Raw genomic sequence first — 22,128 nt, 5'->3', positions numbered from 1 at the left:
AGCAGGGGGAGAGGGTGTCATGTGGAGGTTTTCTAGTGCTATAGCTCATGATATCCCATGGATGTGCTTCCCCCACTGATTATCAACTAATATTGATTAATCTGACACACCTAATTACCTTTTAGCAAAGTATTTTAAGGTGGCATAGTAAAAATAGTTAATCCCACAATTACACCAAACTGGGGACCCACTCTTCAATAGTCATAGAGAGAGTCCAAGAGAAAGTGAACAAAAGCTTAGAGAGTATGTGTGACAAAGGTTTTCACAGTTCCTCAAAATCTTTTTTTATGGAAGAACTTTTCTCTCCTTCATGGGTGCCCCATGAAGTTCCCCTTAGGCCGGATGCAGCAAGTCCTGAAAGGCATCACCTGAATTTTCCCCCTGTCTTCTTCTCTCACAGAACCTTCCTATAAGAAAGAAAAGGGAGGGAAAAAATAAACAAAACTGATCAGGGCATCTGAAAAGATCTGAAAACACACATGATGTTCCACACTCATGTACCTACCCCCTCTGCAAAGGTGGAAGTGAAACAGCATTTTCAGTCAAGTCCTTGGGAAGGAATCTGAGGTGGGGAGAGAGAGGAGAGGAGCCAGTCTCCTGATCTACCCCCCCTAATCTTGTGCACTTTGGAGGGTCAGAGGTTTAGGTTTTTTCATGGGTATCCTAGAAGTATTCTTGGAACAACATTGACTGGTAGCAGTGTCTCTTTACACTGGGAGCCAAGGACGAATTAAAGGGACTGGGGAGACACTCTCTGCAATCTGTCTTGTGACCTCACCATTCAATGGAAACTGATTTCTCCTGGTTTACTAATCTGCTCTTTATTGCTAGATCTAATGGCCTTTTCTCAATCACCATACTTAATGTTTGTGCAACACCACTGATCAACCACCTGCCTGCTATCTTCTCTCAAGGTTTTCTTGCTATGGCTTTTTCCCCTCTGCCCACTAACCATGTATATAAAGGGCCACTGGGTGGCACAGTGCATAGGGCACTAGACCTGGAATCAGGAAGACTCATCTTGCTGAGTTCAAATTTGGTCTCAGACACTTACAAGCTGTGTGATCCTGGGCAAGTCACTTAAGCTTATTTGCCTCAATTTCCTCATCTGTAAAATGAGCTGGAGAAGGAAATGACAAACCACTCCAGTATCTTTGCCAAGAAAACCCCAAATGGGGACATGAAGAGTTAGAAACAACTAAAATGACTGAACAATAAACCATGTATATCCTCCAAAGCTCTCCCCTGGGCTTATTTATCTTCTCCTTCTATACTATCCCATTTGGTGATTTCATCAGCCCCCATGGGTTCAATTATCAGGTCTATGCAAATGCATCCCAGATCCATAGTCACTGTAGTCCCAGCCCTGATCACTACAGACCCTAGCACCAGTTGTATGTTCCATAGTCTTCTTACATTCCCATGTCCAAAACAAAATTCATTACTTTTGTATCCCTTCTTCTCAACTTTCTTATTATTGTCAAGGGCTGGCCCCTCTATTCTTCCAATCATCAGGCTTTCAAACTCGGCATTATCCTGGACTCTTCAACAATACTAACCTTTGAGTGGGGTACACTCTCTCTCTGCACCCTCTGTGAAGACTCCTCAAAATGAGGAAAAGAGAGAGAGACTATCTCAAAACCAGAGACAGACTTTTGTAAGACTAGACAGAACTGAGTCCTGGGTTTCCTAAGAAATTACACAACCTAGGACCCTTTCCCCCTTCCCTTGCTGTCAATCAGTCTTAAGTCCTTCAGGAATTTTAGGAATCTCTTAAGAGCCCTTCCCCTTCTTCACTTTGGCAGTTGCCAAATAAGAATAGGTACATCTGGATTGACTATCCCCTATTTCCTTGCTCTTACATTTGTAAGCCTGCCTCCCATCCACTGAGAGATAGTGGCAGGCTTCTTTGTTCCTTATCATTGGAGGAGAGTTCGAGCTCAGATTGTAAGCCTGCCTCCCAGCCAATGGGAGAAGGAACATCAGTGGGAGGGGGCTTGACTGCCTTAGGGTATAAATTCTTTTTCTGTCTTCTGTAACATGCCTCTTCTCCCTGATCCATCATGGAGAGGGCCACCCTCTTCCTGTGGGGGAAGAGAATAAAAATTTCCTGTTTTTATACTGAGAAACTTCCATGTTCTTAATTAAATTTTGAATGGGTTTTTTCACCCCACACAACGTGTTCTTTAAATTAAACACTCTGTCAACTGACTCTTGACTTTTGTCTGGCTCGCCCTCATGCCTGAATGTTCTCCTTACTTATCTTTGCTTCCATATCTTCCTTCAAGACTCAAGTCAAATCCCACCTTCTAGTGTTAGGAAGCCTTTCCTAGTGTTACTGAATCATAACTCCCCCGTCTACCCACCTCTAAAGCCCCTGAAGTGCCTTCCCTGAGAAATTGCTCTGTATATGCATCTTTTATGTACAAAGTTATTTGCATGTTGTCAGAGGACAAGGACCATGTTTTTTGTGTCATTTGTGTTCTCAGCGTATACCACAGTACTTGGAACATAGTAAGCACATAACATATGCTTATTGACTTTGACTGATATGCTATGGCTAAACCAAAATGCATATTAAGCAACAAAATTTGCAAATTCTTGAACTTTGACTATTTTTCAATTCTTCTAGCCTATTTTTTTTATGGCAAAGTTTATGCTTGTTTTTTTTTAGCTCTTAGAAAATGAAAGTGAATTTGAATTTCATAGGTTTTGCCTTTAACAGTTGGGAGCCCATATAAGTGTACTGAGGATGGCAGGAGGCCTTAATTAAATCAACAATTAACCTTTAGAATAATAGAATGAACACAAGAATGGTGAATGAATTTGCTAATTTTTCTGTCAGCCTAAGCATACTAGCCAGTATGTGGTCTTTTTTAATAACTATTTTTTTCTCTATTAATTAACAAGTATTTATTCTTTCTCCCTTCCACTTCCTTTCCCATCCTCATTAAACAAACAAAAAAGAAAAATGTGACCCTCGTAACAAATATCCATAGTCAAGCAAAGCAAATTCCCTCATTGTTCATGTCCAAAATATATGTCTTATTTTGTATTTTAAGTCTACCATGTCTCTCATCTGGGACTGAATAGCTTGCTTTATCTTTGGTCCTTGGGAATTATGGCTTGTCATAGTATTGAGGGCTCTAGTCTATCAGGTTTTCTTCAGTGTTGTTATTGTATAACTTGTTCTCCTGATTTACTCACATTACTCTATATCATAGATTGTTTCAGCTTTCTCTGAAACAATTCCTTTTGTCATCTTTTTTCTCTATCCCTCTTTTCCTTCCTCCTCTCCTCCTCCCCACTCTATCCCCACCCACATTGCATTGATCATGCTGTTAAAGAGACCAGACCAGAAGACTATATTTCACACAATATAAAGGGCAAATGGATGTGAAAACACAATCACCTAAAGAAGAAAGAAGTTTGAAGGACCATGATCCTTAGTATCAGAGAAAAATGCCAGCTATGGATATTGGCTAAGAACCTAGGCCAGAAAGTGCCAAGAGTATGATTTACCCCTTTGTTATATGTGTATACTTTTTGTGTGCCTCACTACCAATGTACTCCCAAGCTTGACCACACTCTTTCTATGGACTTGAATGTATTTGTGAGAAAGTATGACCTAAGTTTTTGGAGAGAATGGTTTGTTTCATTTTTTCTTTCCATATAATCTAAATAAATACCCACTGCCCAATCACAAAGTATCTCTTGAAAACCAAGCCTCCCACCACAGGCTCCAGGTGCACTTAAGCCTATCAAAGGGCCTAGTGGCAGGGAAGATCTTTCAACTTTTCATTCCCATAACATTTGGCCCCAAGATCTTTCATTCCCATAGCATAGGCAATTTACATTTGAACTAGCATTAACATCTTTTAGGTCACATTTGACAGATAAGGGTAACTGAAGTTACCAAAGTGGCCACAGGGCCTTAAACAAACACAAAGTACATTGCATGATAATCCCCTCAATTCAAAATAAGTGTCCAGTTCTCTTGGGGAGAAGAGGGTGTCCTTCCCCTCACACTGCCCTTGCAGGCTTAGCAACAGGGGTGGGGTCCTTGGGCGTCCATGGCACTTCACCCCTCCCCCCCACCATAGATACAAATCCATTCTCCCCCTGGGTCCCAAACTGTGGAATGCAGCAAGAAAACACATTCAGTGATCCTGCTTTCCCCAAACAGTTTTTATCTTGTCCTGTGGCTCAATTCTGAAATCCTGGGTTCCTTCTCCTCCTTTAGGAAGCAGCCGCTCCTGGCTTCTGCCCCAGTCTCAATGTGGACAGCTTAACATTCCTGCTCTCAGCTCAGTGAAGTCAGCATGCAGGCCATTCTTCTTTCTTGTTCCATGGCTCCACAACTGGGAAACAAACAATTATCCCAGCCCCCATACTTTCCTTTTAGTCTGCAGATCCTGTTCATGACGCCATTTGTAGCAGCAAGCACCCCAGCATCCCCAGGGCGGCTGCCAACACAGGTTCTTAGATCTGTTTTTCTAAACGAAAGCAGCTCAAAATGTAAAATTTGGGGGTATACAATGGAACAAGGGACTATGAGAGATTCAGGATTTTCCCACCCCTACCAATAAGAAGGAGGCCCAAAACTTCATAGGATTGTTTGGATACTGGAGGTACCACATTCCACATTTGGGACAGATTTTGAAACCTTTATATAGAGTCACTTGGAAGAAATATGAATTCCACTAGGGACTTGATCAGAGTAAAAGCTTTTGAAGAAGCCAAGGCTGCTATGCAATTGGCCCTAGATTTGTGGCCCATGCAAAATGGTCCAGTGGAATTACAAGTGACTGTACAAGATTATTATGCAAACTGGAGCTTATGGAAAAAACAACAAAGCTGAAATGTACCCTTGGGATTTTGGTGTAGGAAACTCCCTTCATCTGGAGTCCAGTATACACCTTTTGAAAAGCAGTTGTTAGCTGCATATTGGGCTTTGGTGGAGACTGAACAACTGACTCTGGGCCATGAAGTGATATTAAGACCTGGAATCCCAATTATGATGTGGGTAATGATCACCCCAGCTTCTCACAGAATTGGACATGCCCAAGAGGCTAGTATAATGAAGTGGAAGTGGTATATTCAAAATAGAGCAAAAACAGGCAAAAGTGGATTTCATGCTCTACATGAATCTGTAGCAAACATAGAAAATGAGGGGAATAACACACCCCCTGAGCCAAAGCAACAGTTGATACAGTCCTCTGTAAAATGGAATGAGGGATATGATGCATTAACTGAAGAAGAAAAGAGACATGTATGGTTTATTGATGGGACAGCAAAATATTTGGGCCAAAAAAGACATTGGAAAGCAATAGCCTATAACCCATGTACTAGAAGGACTTTGGAAAGTACTGGGATAGGTGGAAGTAGCCAATATGCTGAACTTATGGCAGTACATCAAGCCATCAAAATAGAACAAGGAGGGCAGTGTCATATATTCACTGATTCATGGGCAGTAGCTAATGGGTTAGCTACATGGATGCCCATGTGGAAAAATCAAAATTGGGAAATTCATGGCAAACAAGTCTGGGGCAAAGAATTATGGGGAGATATCTGGAACATGTCTTTGGTCACTGACTTGTCAGTTTTTCATGTAAATGCTCATGTGGCCCTCACCACGCCAGAATGTGAGTACAATGCTCATGCTGATCTACTGGCAAAGATTGCTACTGAACATATTGTTCCTACTTTGACAACAACTGATGATAGAATATTCTGATAGAATAAAATTGGGAGCTAAAGTATGGGTAAAATGGAAGCCAGATGATGTTCCAAAGGCTGCAGAGATTATCTGACATGGGAGTGATAACACTGTAACCACTGTTTATTCTGGAGAAGATGATTACAAAACTGTACCCTTAACTCATATATTCTACCATGAGTGAGGCTACAATAGTGGGCTCAGGGACTCCAGTAGCATGGCTGATCCTATATCTACCTTGTTTCTGGTTATTGTCTCTTTGCTTCTTCTTGGCTTTTTGTCTGTTAACCTTGTTTGCTAGATTTGTTTCTGCAGGCTTCATACCCTCCACCTGTAGATGCCTGATAGCTTAAGCTGGATGTCACCCCCTATCCGCAACTGTGATGTGTCACCCCTGGACCTGGCATCAAGCACATTAAGAACTGACCTCTCAAATGGAACCTCTTGGGACAGGGACAGCTCTACATCCAATTTCAGCAGCAAGTATCCATGGAAGAAGAGACCTTCACCCCTTACCCCCAAGATTTTGGGGCCCCATTTGTTCAGTGGGGAATGATGGGGAGCTTGTGCTCAAGCCCCACTCTAAAATAGTTTTCTATGTTTATTGTATGCTATCCTTGTTATATTATTGTAAAATTCTGCTGACACCAGTTACTCCTAAAACTCATATTAACCCATGTAATGAAATGTATTGTTAATGTATTTTTGCCAAGTAAGGGACATGAAAGCTCTTGGGGCCAAATGTAAGGGTTATGGGACTTAAAGATCTTCCATGCCCCTTGAATTTGCTGAGGTAGCAGAAAGGTGTGGGGCAAGAGGAAGTGCAAGCCAAGCTAGAGTACATATGGTGGCTGGAAGTGTGGCAGCAGCGGTGTTGCCTCAAACTCTTGTTTTTGAGCCAGCCAGAATTTCTAAGGACTCCTGCTGAGGACTGCCAGGGACGGAAACTGCCAGCGGGGGGGGGGGGGGGGGGTGAGCTGCTGGGAGCACGCTTGGATGCTGAGCAGTTGTCATGAGTGGGGAGAGGAGGATCTTTGCCTGTTCCGTTTTGAAGGCTTGAGAATGTGGGTGTTTACTACATTAACTACATGTGCCAACTTCATAACTACTGTGATGGCTTTGACTTTCTGGTTTTGGGACTCAGTTTTCTGGTATTTGAATAAATGTTCTAGCTTTATTCCTCATGTAGAGAGCCTGGTATATTTTGTGATTAATAACCATATCAGCATATTTATAGTTGCTGTAGGCATTGTGAATATTGCATTATTGATACATACCCTATCCCTAACAAGGCTTCTGTTTTCCAGGTTAAATATTCCTAATTCCTTCAAAAGACGCTTTTATAAAATGGTGTTCACACTCCTCACCATCATAATTTATCTCCTCTGAACATAGCATACTTTGCTGAAATATTTTCTAAAATGTGATACCCCAAACTACCTAACCAAGGCAGAATAAAGTGAGACTATTACTTTTCCTGATTTTATTCATTATGCTTCTCAATATGGTCAAGGATTCTGTTAGCTTTTTTTAGTTATAGCTTTAGTATGATACCTAGTCACAGGTCTTTACCTGGTCTCTAATCATATCTCTATCCATTTTGACTTTGTATAGTTGATTACTTGAAGCCAAATAAAGAACCTGAAATTGTTAAATTTTATCTTGTAAGATAGTGTAATGGTAAATGGAATTTGAAAATCCCATTCCACTGAGATTTTTTTTATCCTGAATGTGTCATTCAGTGTCCTATTTTTATCTCAGTTTCCCATCACCTACAAATTTTATAAGTACATTGTCTATATCTTCATCTAAGCCATGGACAGAAATGTTTACCAGCACAGGACAAGAGCCCAGATTTCTTGACACATGCTAGGGAATCTTCCTCCAGAATGGCATCAAACCACTGATATATACACTTTGAATCTAGTCATTTAACCAGTCCTGAATCCAATTAACTATATTATTGCACATTTGATTTGCTTCAGCCTACCTCTTTACATTTTGTCCACAAGTATAGAACCTTCTCAAATAACTTGCTGAAATACAAGCATTCTGTTTCAAATTCAAATTCGTTAAACATTTATTAGCGCTTACTATATAAGTAATACACTCCCTCCTTTTATAAAACTTAAATTCTACCTGGGGCAGAGGTGTGAAACAGAATGAAGAAGAAATCTAATACATCAACAAGGAGAAGGATAATAAATGTTAGAGTATGATGGGGCAAAGGAGTGATTCATACAATGCATTCCAAGCAGATAGAGAGCAGCTTTCAGAAATGCATGGAGGTAGGAAACACCATGTTAATACTGACATTCAACATTCCAAGAATATATTAAAGTATGTAAGACTGGAAGATGTTGTTATGCTGATAATTTCGTTCAGTGGTCATCAGAATATCTGGATTTCATCAAAGTATTCTATTCTAGTTTACAAAATTGGAAGATTATTAATGCATATATTTCAGACTACTCTGTAGATGGGACAACAAGCTTCACTTACAATTAAATGAGAAGATAAGATCAGATTGGATCACATTTGTGAAAGTCATCTATTTTTACTGATCCTAGACTGGTTGCTTCCCCAAAAGTTCATCTATCTACACCTGCAACATCTTTACAGAATAAGGGAAAGGAAAGGCTATTCGCAGAGTAGTAAAAGCCCGGGTAGCACTACTATAGTTCATAAAATGAGCTGATAGCTATTCAGCAAATCAAAAGGTTCAAATATGGACATTAGGGAGATACAATTTACTTTTAAAAATAACATTCAAGGCCACCAGTTTTATATCTGTTAGTAGGATGGAGGTAGGGCCTTTTTATCAATTAAATAAAATTTTAGAAGCCTCTATCTTTGCCCATAACCTTCCTTACACATGCTAGAAATCAAGAGCAAGGTCAGAGGAATGATAGAAGTAGATCTGAGCAAAAAAGATAAATAATTGCAATCCAGAATGGAGAACGTGTTATGTGAAATACAGGAAGTTCCATTTACACAGTACTTAACTGTTAATCACATAAATGATAGGACCAAATTTATTCTGACCTATTTGTAATTTTATCCATGTTTTATCTCTCAAGTGACAGCTGCAACTATTTTAATCTTGAAATTCAGCTGTTCCTTTGACAGACTTTCCCAACATGATAGTCATGTTTAGAAGCATGACTCATTATATTCTCCAATAGCTAGCCCTCTTCTGCATTGCATCTAGTTAGGGCCCTGCTTCCTGGTCTATCCTATCGCTGAACTGAAATCATGAAGTGATAACAGTAGAAGGCAGGAATCACAGCCTAGACAGCTGGCCCAAAATTTGAGAGTAAATGAGAGTATGGAGGGATAGCAGCACAGAAGAAAGGAAAGGTAAATTACAGATGGCATTTTTTTTCTTAATCCAACCTAAAAAAGCTTGTTAACTGGGTAACTTAGTGCCAAGCACAGTTCCTTCTGCTGCCAACCCTAATATCTATCTTATCTATCTTAACCCTATTTATGCTTGCTAGAAAGCCAGAACTTGAGAGGAAAGAAAACTCAGCAATAATATAATGATTCCTGAATATTTCCCTCTTTTAAGGAAACTGGTGGGGTAGAAGGCATTTAGATTTGAAGGAAGATAACTATGTCAGCTTATTAATTAGGATTTGAAATATAAGGCCTTTAAGGTGAAACTTTCTATCTGAATTAAACTATGACTGCATTTTTTTTCTTTATATTTCTCTTTCACAGAATACAAAGCTTTTTATTTTAGTATATCAAAAGTCTTGAAAAAAAAAGAATACAAGATTTTTTTTCAATTTACTTATTCCCTTAAGTAAATGTAATTTTACAGGATAAAATTGCATTCTCTTTATTAGAAACTTAATCATACAGACAACATAAGGATTATTGCTTAGATATCATTGCACATCTTAAAATTACATATATTTATAAATATCATATTCAAATATTTATAGTTTTAGTGAAAAAATTCTAAATCATATTATATGCTCTCTTCAGAGAATGTCCAAAGACCCAAATAAGAAAACCAAATTTATCACCACTAGAAAGGTCAGATTAATTATTTAATTCCATTAAGTATGAGTGAGATTTTGTTTTATTGTCCAATTGGTCAAGGAAGACAGAGTATTTTGCTTTTAAAAAACTAGCTTTACACAGATTGCATACTAATAATCTAGGCACTCTATGGTGCTTATTTTAAATTATGTTATTAGCTACATTTAAAGCAAATAGTTTAAGAGTGAATAAATAATAAGGAATAAAGTTATGCATAGAACCATGAGGTTTTAAATAGTATATGCTGTTTATTCTTTTACATAGAATTTGTGTGCAAGCATTACATATGTAGTTCATTTCCTTCTAAAATATCTAAATATTTGAATTTTTCAGTATGCATATATTCTTCAAATAAAATCCATAACTTTAAATTACTTTTATATTAAAAATTTTGATAAAAAAATTTTAGAACATTCTCATACATTTCTTGGTAGCAAGTACTAAAAATCTAGAGTCTTCTATGCTTACATAAAAGCCCTTAAAATATAGACATAATTATACAATATTTCAACAATCAGGCAAGAAAGGAAGAAAAAATACACAATGTTTATTTGCTTTTGTGTTTTAGGTTTCATTTACTAGGAAGTAGCAAATAACCCTCATATCATTCAATTACATCAAGATTACACAGAGGTATAAAGGAAAAATTATATAGACAATACTTAACAAGTTTTCAGCCAGAGGTATTCCTTTATGCAAAGAAACTTATTTTTCAATATGGAAATAGTCTTTTCCATTGCCCTTGGTCCCAAGCATAGAACCTCACATCAAGACATGTCCTCTGCTCAAAGTGAATCAATGTAAACATTTTCATTGCAAATCATTCTTTTATTATAGCTGCCTTTGATTCTTCTCTCATCTCCAATATTCACATACTGTTGTCATTATCAAAGAAACTACAGGCTACTTGGGACTCAAATTTGGAAAAGGAAAGATTATCGGTGTGATACTTTTGCAAAATATCTTAAACAACTTATTTAATTACTGGTGGAAATGATGAACAGGTAATACCAAGACCAAGTATTAAGGTCCCTAAGTAGCTTATAAAGTATTTATCATCCAATCATTCATCAGAAGTTGCAGACATTTTCCAGTGAAAACACGTCATTTTTAGCTTTCCCTCACACAATAAACAGGTGCTAAGATTCTTAAATATTTTTAAATACTAGAGAACCATTTCTATTTGGACTGAACAACTTCCGATAGCTGTGTAATAAAACATGGTTTGACTGGTCTTCATTCATATCTTCATATAATCCTTCTAAATCTTGTGTGTGCGTATATGCCACAATGAATTTATAAATTTCTTAATTTGCCCAACACACCTGACGACTGAGGGTCTAGTGGAAGGGAGACATAAAGAGAGGATATACTAGTCAAGTGCTGTGGGAGAATGATAGTGGTAGGCAGGCTCAGAGGAACCAATATGATGCTTCTCTTTATCACTAGTGACAAACATTGTGAACTGGTCTGGGTTAGAAAGGGATGGAGGGGGTCTCTGTGCCTAGAACACTCTTCACCTATAAGTAAAAGAGCTCCTCTCTGATGACCTTACCCCATCTCCGGGCCCCACTGGGCCTATGATTCTTTGTTCAGATCTAGTGAGGTATTAGCCATTCTAGCTTAGTTCAGAGTGCGTGCACTCACATAGGCACATACCCACCTGTGCACAGGTGTCTGGTTGAACCAGTTAGGCAACATGACTACTCTTCTGATGCCATGTTTTTCATTTGCTTGTTAATAGAACCTTATGTCTACAACTTCATGTTCTGTGATGAATCACTGTTAACAACTGATATTACCAATTACAAACAAATTTTCAGGTTAGTCAACTTAGAACCACTTCTGCCAAATTTTTGGTTTGGGGCAATTGCAAATTTTAAAAAACATTTTTAAAAAAGCAAACTAAAAAAAAACATTTAAAGTGACTTATTTTAAACATCCCCAGTAATACAACTACCTTTTGGACACTGCAAAATTTCTTCCAGGAACTAGAAGAACACATTTCGAAACCACAGCAATACTTACCCCTACATATCTTTATTGGGCAACTTTTGTGCTATATGCACTATAAACTAAGCTTGCAATTGACATTGAAGTCAGCTTTTCTCAAAAATGAAGGTCAATCTTTTGGTGACTATACCACCAAAACTCCACATGTACTTCAAAGAGGTTATACAAATTTTAAGCCTAAATATATTTTTTTAAAACCTACATTAGTAAAAATGTAATTCGAGTCAAATTTTTTTTAATTTTAGAAAAGTTTTATTTAAATGTTTGTTGTAAACTATGTAAATTTTAACTAGACCTTTAAGACTATACTGAATTCTGCACAGTACATTTAAGTCACTTAAAGTTATTTAAAGTTGATCAAGGCATGTAACTATTATATCTCTTTCAATGCAGGACTTTTCCATAATTGTTACATATTTTTAGCAGCTTACTGAAAACAAACTTATAATAAAGAACTTTCCCTATCTTACATAAACATCCTGTAACCTCTGAATTTTAAACAATTGCAGACATTCTTCACTAAGAAGATTTTACACATAAGAAAGCAAACTCGAACTCCTAATTCTTTCATTTGCCCAAAGAAAATACTTAATTGTGCTATTTACTCACACAGCTAATACTTTGATCTTGTATGGACAATCACATAAGTAATTAACTGAACTTATGTAACAAAATCTGCTGATTTTTAAAGTTGCCGTTTGAAAGTTTTAGTTTTGGTAATATCAAGTTATCAATAATGCAATTAATTTCCTACAAAAAAGTTGTTAGAAAATTTCTTTACATCAATTTGCTGTATTCTGAAAACTATATGAATTACATATCCAATATTAGAGCCCCTAAAAGATTCATCTAAGATCCATCTAGTCAGAATATTTAGTAGCTAAGATATCTCATCTCTTAACCAGAGATATCCTCAGCCATTAAACCACCAGGATGTTATAATCACAGTACAACAAAGTTTGAGGAAATATATTTTCAGTGAACTGTGAATTTCAAGCTATTAAATTAGCTTATCTTTCATTTCATGTATTTTATATCAGCAATGAAACTGCACTGAGCTTAGATTTTAAAATTAAGGAATTTATGATAAATGATATGTAGTAAATACATAGACAAATAATAAATAATTGATTAACATAAGCAAAAATAGCTTAATCTAAAATGACAGTTAAAATGTGAATGATTTTAGCTGGAAATACTGCACTGAATCTCAGAATATTAAATTTACACTGTTTTTATCTTAAGCAGCTTTTTAATTTCTGTATTCGGAACTAAAAAGATATCTTAAGAGCTAAGGTCTTTATTTCAAATTTTATTTAATTCCAAAGGAATTTATTTCCAAAGCAGCATGTATGTATGCATGTTTGTCAGAAAGGCAGAGATGAGACAAATATTTGTCCTATTTTTCCTTCTATATAATGAAAATAAATTTTTATCGACTATTTATGTGCAAGATCCTGGTAGTGTGCTATTAATTTTAAGGATAAAATAAGTGTTAATGATTTTAAAAATAAATGCCAATAGTTTAACTAAGTGGTTTAAGTTTTTTTCTTCAAATGGTTTTATGACTTACAGACTGGATAACTGAATCAAATAGGAGAAAAAAACAACAACTCTGGTTTGATTTAATAACTCATTACTGACTATATCAAGCCATTTACAACCCAAAGCGGAACTTTCATCATACTATGAACAGTGAAAGTTCTATTCCAGTGAAAATAATTTGGTGCAAAATTAAAAACCTCCTAAAACAAATCTTTTTTTAAATTAAGATTCACTTAGTCCCTGATATACATCCCTGGTTGGATAAAAACAGCATTTTCCTTTCAAAGGTAGAACAAAAACAACAGAGTTCAGTCACCAGGCTTTCAGCAAATAAACTATTCTCTTTTACATACATGTGATAAAGTGATAACATTGATAATCAATACATGTATATAATTACATTATTATTCTTTGTCATTTAGACCAAATAAAACAAAAACAAAACTTGAAAAGCACTGCCTACACATGACTGGGTCTCCATTCTATAAAAAGAGAAAACAAAAAACCCTGAAATATTTTGGGGGTATTTTTAAAAAGTAAGATAAATGGCCTACCTCAAGCATTAGATATCATAATGCACAAGACAACCTCTGGTACTGATGATTATTGGGCTCTAAATGCAGCAAAGATTTTGCAAACCACAAGAGAATCATTTATCTTCTGCAAGGTAGGTGGAGAGGGAGACAATGCAGCAAAATCATAGCATTTTCCTTCACAATTCATCCTTTTATTCTAACCACATAATTCGCCTACTGACATTTTTAGAGAAATCATTCCTCTCTTATGGAAGTTTTTAATTAGGTTTATGTCAGTTCTTACTGTAATATAAAAATAGACCACAGTAATAACTCGATAAAATGCTAATGAAAGAAATTTTTTAAAAACCCTGTTTAATAGCTTTCCTTAGTAAATGACCACATGTAGTGACTTTATTTTCTGATAGTAAAAAACTGATTATTTCAGACACCAAATAAGAACACAGATAAACATTAGTATATCTTGTCATAAAGATGCTAACAAATATTTGGGAGTTTTGGAGGGATTAACAAAATAAGATAGAGCTAAGATACTAGAATAGGCACATTTGAAATGTCCCTCTGACATGCCTACTAATATTAAATACTGGTTGGTTGGTCTGTTTATTTTCTTTCTCAAATCTCTTCTTTCATCAACACATATCAAGGAAGGATGTGCTCAGTTCTAAAGAAAACTGTGTAAAACAGTTCTCTTAAAGTCAATTATTAAGAAAAAAAAGGGGGAAATAAGTTTTCTAATTACATGGATTTCTCCTACAAGGAAGGACAGAATTTGAACCCAGGCTTTAAACTGGGAATTAAGAAATCCTAAACTGTTAAAATATCTCTGAAATTGAGGTTGGTTTTTTATTTTGGTCAACCCCAAAATTTGGTTATCAAGTAACCAATATGTTATGTGATTAGACATGATAAACAAGGGAAAAATGTAAGAAGAGTATATATACAAAATCCTCATACACCTAAAAAAAATCTCACAATGCAGGAAATAATTTCCATGACTGAGCTAATTAGATACATACAGTGAAGCAAAAGTACTTCATCCTAATATTTAAATGAATAAGCTGTGCCAGAGTCACCATTTCATGTCCTAAAGTCCGTTGGTTAATATTGACTATCTAGAAGCCAAGCCCCATACAAGTGGTTGCCAAGAAAACAGATAGAAAAGAGAGTTAAAGGTCATTTAAAGTCTGTTGACAGAATTAACCAGATAAAACAAAGTGCACCACACACATGAACACAGCCATCTTTTCATGGTGAAAAAATACTAGTGCAAGTAATACATTTCTGAAGAATCTCCACTGTATTTGTAAATTGTTCTTTAAACTCCTAAAGTTGTATTCATGCTTATAAGGCAGCTGGAAAGCTGAAAAGGTGTCTTGGAATAAAAGCTACTCTTAGTTTTTCTTTCCTAAAGTTAAAAACAGATGTTGTCATGGGTATCTTGAATAGCAAATATTAATAAAGGAGCACAGACCATGCCAAGAAATGTCATATCAGCACAAATGTTAGGTTGTAACGAAGTAGTTTGTTTTTCAATATGCCATTTTTAGTCAAGTTTTCCATTTTGATGACTCTTGTTGGTTTTCTCCTTTCTTATGAGAGAGATGACTCTGAGGCATCCCTTTGAAATTTTGATCATCCACATCACATTCATTACATCTAAAACACCACTGCAACCGATCCAGGCACTTTGGGCTGCAAATCCTAGTCTGTTGAAACCTTCTGTTCCAAATACAGCATAAACTTGACTATAGAAAGGAAATATGACTGCAATCCTCACGATGAAGAATACTACTGTCATCAGTATGCCATTGATGATGTTAGCTTTTGAAGACTTGGGATATCCTAGCACTTCAAGGAACCACCTGAAAAAATAAATAAAAATATTAAACTAAATCATGGGTGATATGCAGTAAAGGTGAACATTTTTAATTTTTGCTTTTAGAATGCAATATGGGTTTTGTTCCATTCCACAGGACAAATATGTGCCCATACTAATTCTGCCAACTTTATATCATTGTTTTAAGAAAAAATTTGTATATATGATATTGATACTAAATATAATGGACACATTACTAGCATCTACACTAAACTGGAAAGTTCAGAGTCAGGGTCTAAAAATAATGAAAAGAAAAAAATATGTGATAAAAGACAACTATTTAAATATTTAATAAACTCCTAATTACCTCCAGGATCAAATATAAAATTCTCTTTAGTTTTTAAAGCCCTTCACAACCTGACCCCTTCTACCTTTCCAGTCTCTTTTACACTTCACTCTCGCTCCACATAACATACTCTGACATTGGCTGCTTTACTGTTACTCGAACAGAACACTACCTCCCCAAGGCATTTTTCAGCAGCTGTCCCCTACGTTTGGAATTCTCTCTATCCCTATCTCTGCCTCCTGACTTCATTCAAATCTTGGCTAAAATATCACCTTTTGCAAGAAGCCTTTCTTAATCTCACATGTCCCATTGGGATTATCTCCAATTTTCCCCTGTGTCTTTTTGTACACAGTTATCAGCATATTAAATCACCCTTGAAACTGTTAGCTCCTAGGGGCCACTAGGTGGCACAGTGAGTAGAGCACCGGCCCTGGAGTCAGGAGGACCTGAGTTCGGATCCGACCTCAGACACTTAACACACACACAAACAAAAGCCTGGCCATGTGACCTTGGGCAAGTTACTTAACCTAACTGCCCTCCAAAAAAAAAAAAAAAACAACCCAAACAAAAACTGTTAGCTCCTTAGAAGCAGGGACTGTTTTTTTTTGCCTTTCTTTGCAGAGCCCAGCACACAGTAGGTGCTGAATAAATGGTTGGTGACTTGACTTAGAAGGTAAATAGACAAAGAAGGTTTTAATAAAATATTCCTTTCTATAGTATCAGCTTTGTAAATAAAGGCTTGTGAAGAAAGGAGAGGGATTTTCTACTTTATTTGGTAGATGATAAAACTGAGGATCGAGCTTAAGTGATTTGCCATGGTCCAACAGCTACTAAATGATTTGTTCAGGTCTCCACGAAGGGCCAGGTCTCCTTGGAATGGTAGAGCAGAGTCATGTAGTGGTATTTGTGGTCAGAAGATCTGGACTACAATCCTACCCCTAACACTAACTAGTAGTGTGGCAATGGATAAGTCACATGTCCTCTCTATATCTCAGTTTCCCCATTTTGTTGTTCAGTCATATCTAACTCTTTGTGACTCCATTTCGGGTTTTCTCAGCAAAGATGCTGGAGTAATTTACCATTTCCTTCTCCACCTCATTTTACAGATGAGGAAACTGAGGCAAATGGGATTAAGTGACTGGGCCAGGGTCACATAGCTAGTAAGCATCTCAGGACAGAAGATAAGTCTTCCTGACTCCAAGTTCAGCACTCTATTTACTATGCCACCTAGCTGCCTCAATTATGGGTATATCATGTGTTAAAACATATAGTATCTTATAAAATGTATGGTCATACTTTCTGTGGAATCTTCTTGGATTTGGCAAATTTCATCTTCCCCCCAAATTATGACACTCAGTGTCTTGTGCCCAAAGAATACAATGTATTGCCCTACCAAATGAGATAATTTATTCAATATATACTTATTGATTCTACTCAGTGAGCAAGGTACCATGCTAGGTAATAAATGAAAAAGCTTCTAATATTTGTGAAATGATTGTTATTTAAAGTAACTATATCAGTTAGAAGCCTCCAAGACAGAACTCATGATATATAATGTTTAATTTCATTCTGCATTATAAGTTACCTCCAGGTAGGATTAGAATAATAATTTTAGAGACTGAGGTACCAGGGCAATAGAACATCATTTTCTACTAAAAATAAATGGTTTAACATGGCCAACTTTAAAAATCATTAACAATATCAATAACCTACCGTTGATTCACAAAAGGATTCGAAAACTCTGCAAGGAGACGAAAGTTACCAAAATATGCCAGCAACCCTCTCGTCTAGAATATAAACATTAAAAACAAAAAGTTAGGCATATCAACTTTTTTACCAAAATTTCCAGTTATTTAAGAAAACATACAAATTAAACACATTTTCACTGTCAAAGCTTTTCTTCATAACAGAATTTTAATATTAAAATAGTCAAAGATGAATATTTTCTTCTCTTTTACCATCAAAATGTTATCAATTCTATAGAAGAATGTTAAGAATTAGAGGTTTTGTTGTTTTTAAGAGTGGAAAAAAGCCAAATCATTACATACAGTATGATTTTTGTTTCTGAGTAAAAAATTTCAAATAGGGCCCCCAACGTAAATAGATTCTAAAAATAGCAATGATCAAGAACTGCATTCTTAAATGACTATAGAGTTTAAAGGTTGGTATGTTTAAACCAATTACTTAATCTGAATTTTATGATTATTAAATATTAACAAAATCCAATGTAGCCAAAATCAGAAGGAAAGTAGAAAATTGGGGGAGAATTTATAGACAGTTTCTCAGGTGAGGGTCTCATCTCAAACATATAAAGAATTCTGTCAAATCTAAAAGAATATGAATCATTCCCCAATTGATAAATGGTGAAAGGATATGAATAGGCAGTTTTCCAATGAAGAAATCAAAGAAATTTATAGTCATATAAAAAATGCACTAAATCATTATTGATTAGAGAACTGAGATATCATTTACACCTATCAGATTAGTTTAAATGATAGAAGGGGACAAATGTTAGAGGGGATATGGAAAAACTGAGACACTAATTCACTGTTGGTAGAACTGTGAATTGGTCCAACCATTTTGGAGAGCAATCTGGAATTATGCCCAAAGAGTTATAAAACTGCCTATACCCTTTGACCTACCAATACCACTATTAGGTCTATTTCCCAAGATGATTAGGAAAAAAAGGAAAAGAACTTTTATGTTCTAAAATGTTTATAGCAGCTCTCTTGTGGTGGCAAAGAACTGGAAATTGCAGGGGTGCCCATCAATTGAGGAATGGCTGAAAAAGTTGTGGTATATGATTGTGATGGAATTCTAGTGTGCTACAAGAAAATGATGATTTCAATGATTTTAGAAAAAAGATGAAAAGACGCACAAAATAATAAGGAACAAAATGAGCACAACCAAGAGAATCTCGTATATAGTTACAATATTGTTTAAATAATAACTTTGAGTAAGTCATTTTAACTATTATAAATATCCAAATTAACTATAAACATCCAAATTAACTATGAAGGAAGATGCTATCTGCATCCAGATAAAGAACTGATAAATAGAAGTATGCATAATATGGATTCACACACATCCATACATATACACACACACACATTATATATATGTATATTTGTGTCTAATGGTAGTCATCTGTAGGACAGGGGAAAGGAAAAAGAATGTTATGTGATAACTTTATTATTTATTTAAAAGGAAAAGCAAGCTGTATATAACAGCTTCATGTGCAATCCTCTTTTTTCTACTCTACTTTGTTATGAGATACTTGTTTTATTTCTTAAGTTCAGAATTTAAAAAAAGAAAAATCTTAAATCAGTAATATATTAGCTACCAATATAAAAAAATCTAAAAGAAACCTGGAGATTAAGCAAAATCAAATTCTATAGACCAAACATATTTACCAAATTAACTTAATCTATCAAATCTGTGCTGATAAAATGTAGATATTTGTTTCAATTCAATAAAAATATTTTTTCAATATGTCTATTACGTGCAAGAACTGTGCTAAGATTAAAGAGGATCCCTGGACACAAGAAATTTATAGGGTAGTTGAGGCATAGGCCACATACAAAAGTGACTAATACAAAACAATGAGAATATTAGAGAGGCACAAAGTATTATATGCTACTAACAAGGAATAATGGGTAGAGGCTATGATTTACTAAAAAGGTAAAGGAAGACTTCATGGAGGTGGTGGCATTTGAGCCGTGGGTTTTGACAGATGTACAGATATTCAATGGGCAAAGAGAAAGGAAGAGACAAGTTTTTCTGTTTTTGTATCTTTGGCACTTAGCACAGTGGATGATATATTGTAAATGCTTAATAACTGATTGCTGATTGATAGTTTGACTGAGGGAGGACATGATGGGATGATAAGGAAGACTGATCTTACAGCAGTATGAAGGAAGGATGGATTAGAGAGGAGAAAATAAAATCAGAAAGACCTAGAAAGACCTAGTACTCCAATAGTCCAGGGCAGGTAGTAATGATGACTTATAATAGTGACAGTGGGAGGAAAGAGGAAAAATGGGAGGCATAAGTAGTGGTAAAATCTTACAGCTCACTAACAGACTGAATAGGAGAAATGTAACCCAGGTCTCTGGCCAAGCTTGGGTCTAGTCTAGGAACCTTGGTTATAAGAGTAAAAAAGTCAGCCAAGATTTCAAGAAAGGGAGACCAGCTGGATGGTGATGCTGCTAATAGAAATAATTAAATAACAAAAAAGAAGGTTTGTAGAAAAATATGTTACGTTATGTTTGGAATAAGTTGAGTTTGAGCAAATGGTAGGAGACCCAAGATTTTTAATTTTGTGACACAGGAAACAGTTGTTCCTTAGGAGAAAAAAGGTGTACTAAATCCCAAATCTTTTTTTTTTTAACTAGTTACTCCCATCTCAATGGGAATGCTATGAAAGTGTAGAAAAGATATTTGTCTCTAAATTATTTTAGGATTTGCAACACTTTTTTATGTAAAGTCTGGAACTCCTGAAGTTTAGGAAACTGAAATTTAGAGGTCAATTAAAATTTGTTTGTATAATCTTAAGGTCACTGTCCTCAGTGAAGCTGGAAGGATATGAAAAACAGATAACCCTAGAAATGAGATCAGCACATCAGACACAATGACATTCCTCATTTAACTGCTTCCTATCAAAGGTCTTAAACTAAAGGGCATTTAACTAAAAATGTACCTAATTCGTTAAAATACACGATTTCCAAAATGTCTATAAAGCTTAAAACAACTTAATGCCCGAGGTATAACAAACTTAAAACTCTGCATAAAATTGGTCAGAAGTTTCCAAACATTTCTCTTGGTCACTAAAGTACCAGTCTTCTAGTTTGGGGGGCTGTTTTTCACTGAAGCAATGACCCTAAATTTCTGGCTAAAAATGAGGGGCAGCCCTATCTATACTCACAAGTTTCATTCATAACCACTGATATCCCCTGTATCCTTTGCTCCTTTGTCACCTCTTTTGTCGCTGCCCCAAATCTAAGCCTGAAAGCAGAATTAGCAGCAAGATACAAATCTGGTGAGCTAAAATTCTCAGCCAGTTTGGCCCTGAGTACAAAAACTGATTGGACGTTTAAAATCTCGAGACTATTTCCTGAGTGGAATGAGTTCTACAATGTCTTTTGAAGTAGATAATATTAAATCGTCCAAATAGATACACATATATTTTATAACAGTAGTAAATAGGATGCAGCATTCTTAAACTTGTGCCATGAATTTTTAAACAAGTATGCATAATCAAGTAGAACAAATTCCCACATCTCATTCTGCATATTTTAGCCCATCACTTCTCGTCAGGAAGTGGCTAGAATTATTCACCATCAGTCCACTGGAATAATGGTTGATCATTGACTTGATCAGAATTAAGTCTTTCAATGTAACATGCATCTCTAATGATCTCTAAGATATTTTGGAGTAAGAAGATACTCCAACGATCTATGCAGAAGTGTAAAATAATTTGAGCATATGGCAGTTAAAAGGGAGACATTAGGCCAGCAAGAGGCACAGTAAACCCAGGATCTAAGCTTTGGCAAGTATGAAAGCAAAAAGGAACATCTCAATGACCATCTGGGGTCATGCAAAGTTTTTCTTTCAGAGTCAATGAACAACCATACATCAATGTATTCCTATGTCACACATGCCCTCTTATAACAAAGTTATTATTTTCCTCTGGACCAAAAAGGTGATGATCTGGAAGGAAAGGGTGGCACATTCAAATACACCCTATACCAAAAAAGCAACTAATTGCACAGGGTGTTGTACTTGCAGCCAGTAGGATCTGAATCTCAATCTTGCCTCAGACACTTGATAGCTATGTAGTTCTGGGTAAGTGACGTGTCTTAGTTTTCTCACCTACAAAATGGGGAGAATAATAGGACCTACTCCATAAGATTGCTAAGAGAATCAAATGAGATAACATATATAAAATGTTTTGCTAAACTTTAAAGCATTATATGAAAGTTAACTAGAAATAGTAATAGTAGTGGTGGTGGTGTTTGTAGTAGTGGTAGAGGTAGCTGTGGTGGGGTGGTGGTAGGGGCAGCGGTAGTAGCTAGAATCTGGTAGTGATGGTGGGAGTGGT

The 22,128-nt window shown here is 36.0% G+C and overlaps 2 protein-coding genes across 5 annotated transcripts in view; both read right to left on the bottom strand.

Moving 5' to 3' along the window:
• The window catches only part of RWDD3 (RWD domain containing 3), an 835,110-nt gene that overhangs the window by 506,731 nt on the left and 306,251 nt on the right, over positions 1-22,128 (bottom strand). The gene's annotated exons all lie outside the window — the stretch shown is intronic.
• Positions 9,547-22,128, bottom strand: part of TLCD4 (TLC domain containing 4) — an 84,300-nt gene continuing 71,718 nt past the window's right edge. Inside the window, exons 7-8 of the mRNA XM_069063382.1 lie at positions 17,742-17,815; positions 9,547-15,728 (exon numbers count right to left, since the gene is read on the bottom strand). Coding sequence (XP_068919483.1) covers positions 15,410-15,728; positions 17,742-17,815 — 393 coding nt within the window. The 3' untranslated portion in view covers positions 9,547-15,409. The remainder of the gene's footprint in view (positions 15,729-17,741; positions 17,816-22,128) is intronic.

Source organism: Petaurus breviceps, unplaced genomic scaffold (assembly GCF_028583685.1).
Source record: "Petaurus breviceps papuanus isolate PSGF00001 unplaced genomic scaffold, PetGlider_PUasm1.0 90564, whole genome shotgun sequence".
NCBI lineage: Eukaryota > Metazoa > Chordata > Mammalia > Diprotodontia > Petauridae > Petaurus > Petaurus breviceps.
This window is presented reverse-complemented; position numbering and strand designations above follow the sequence as displayed.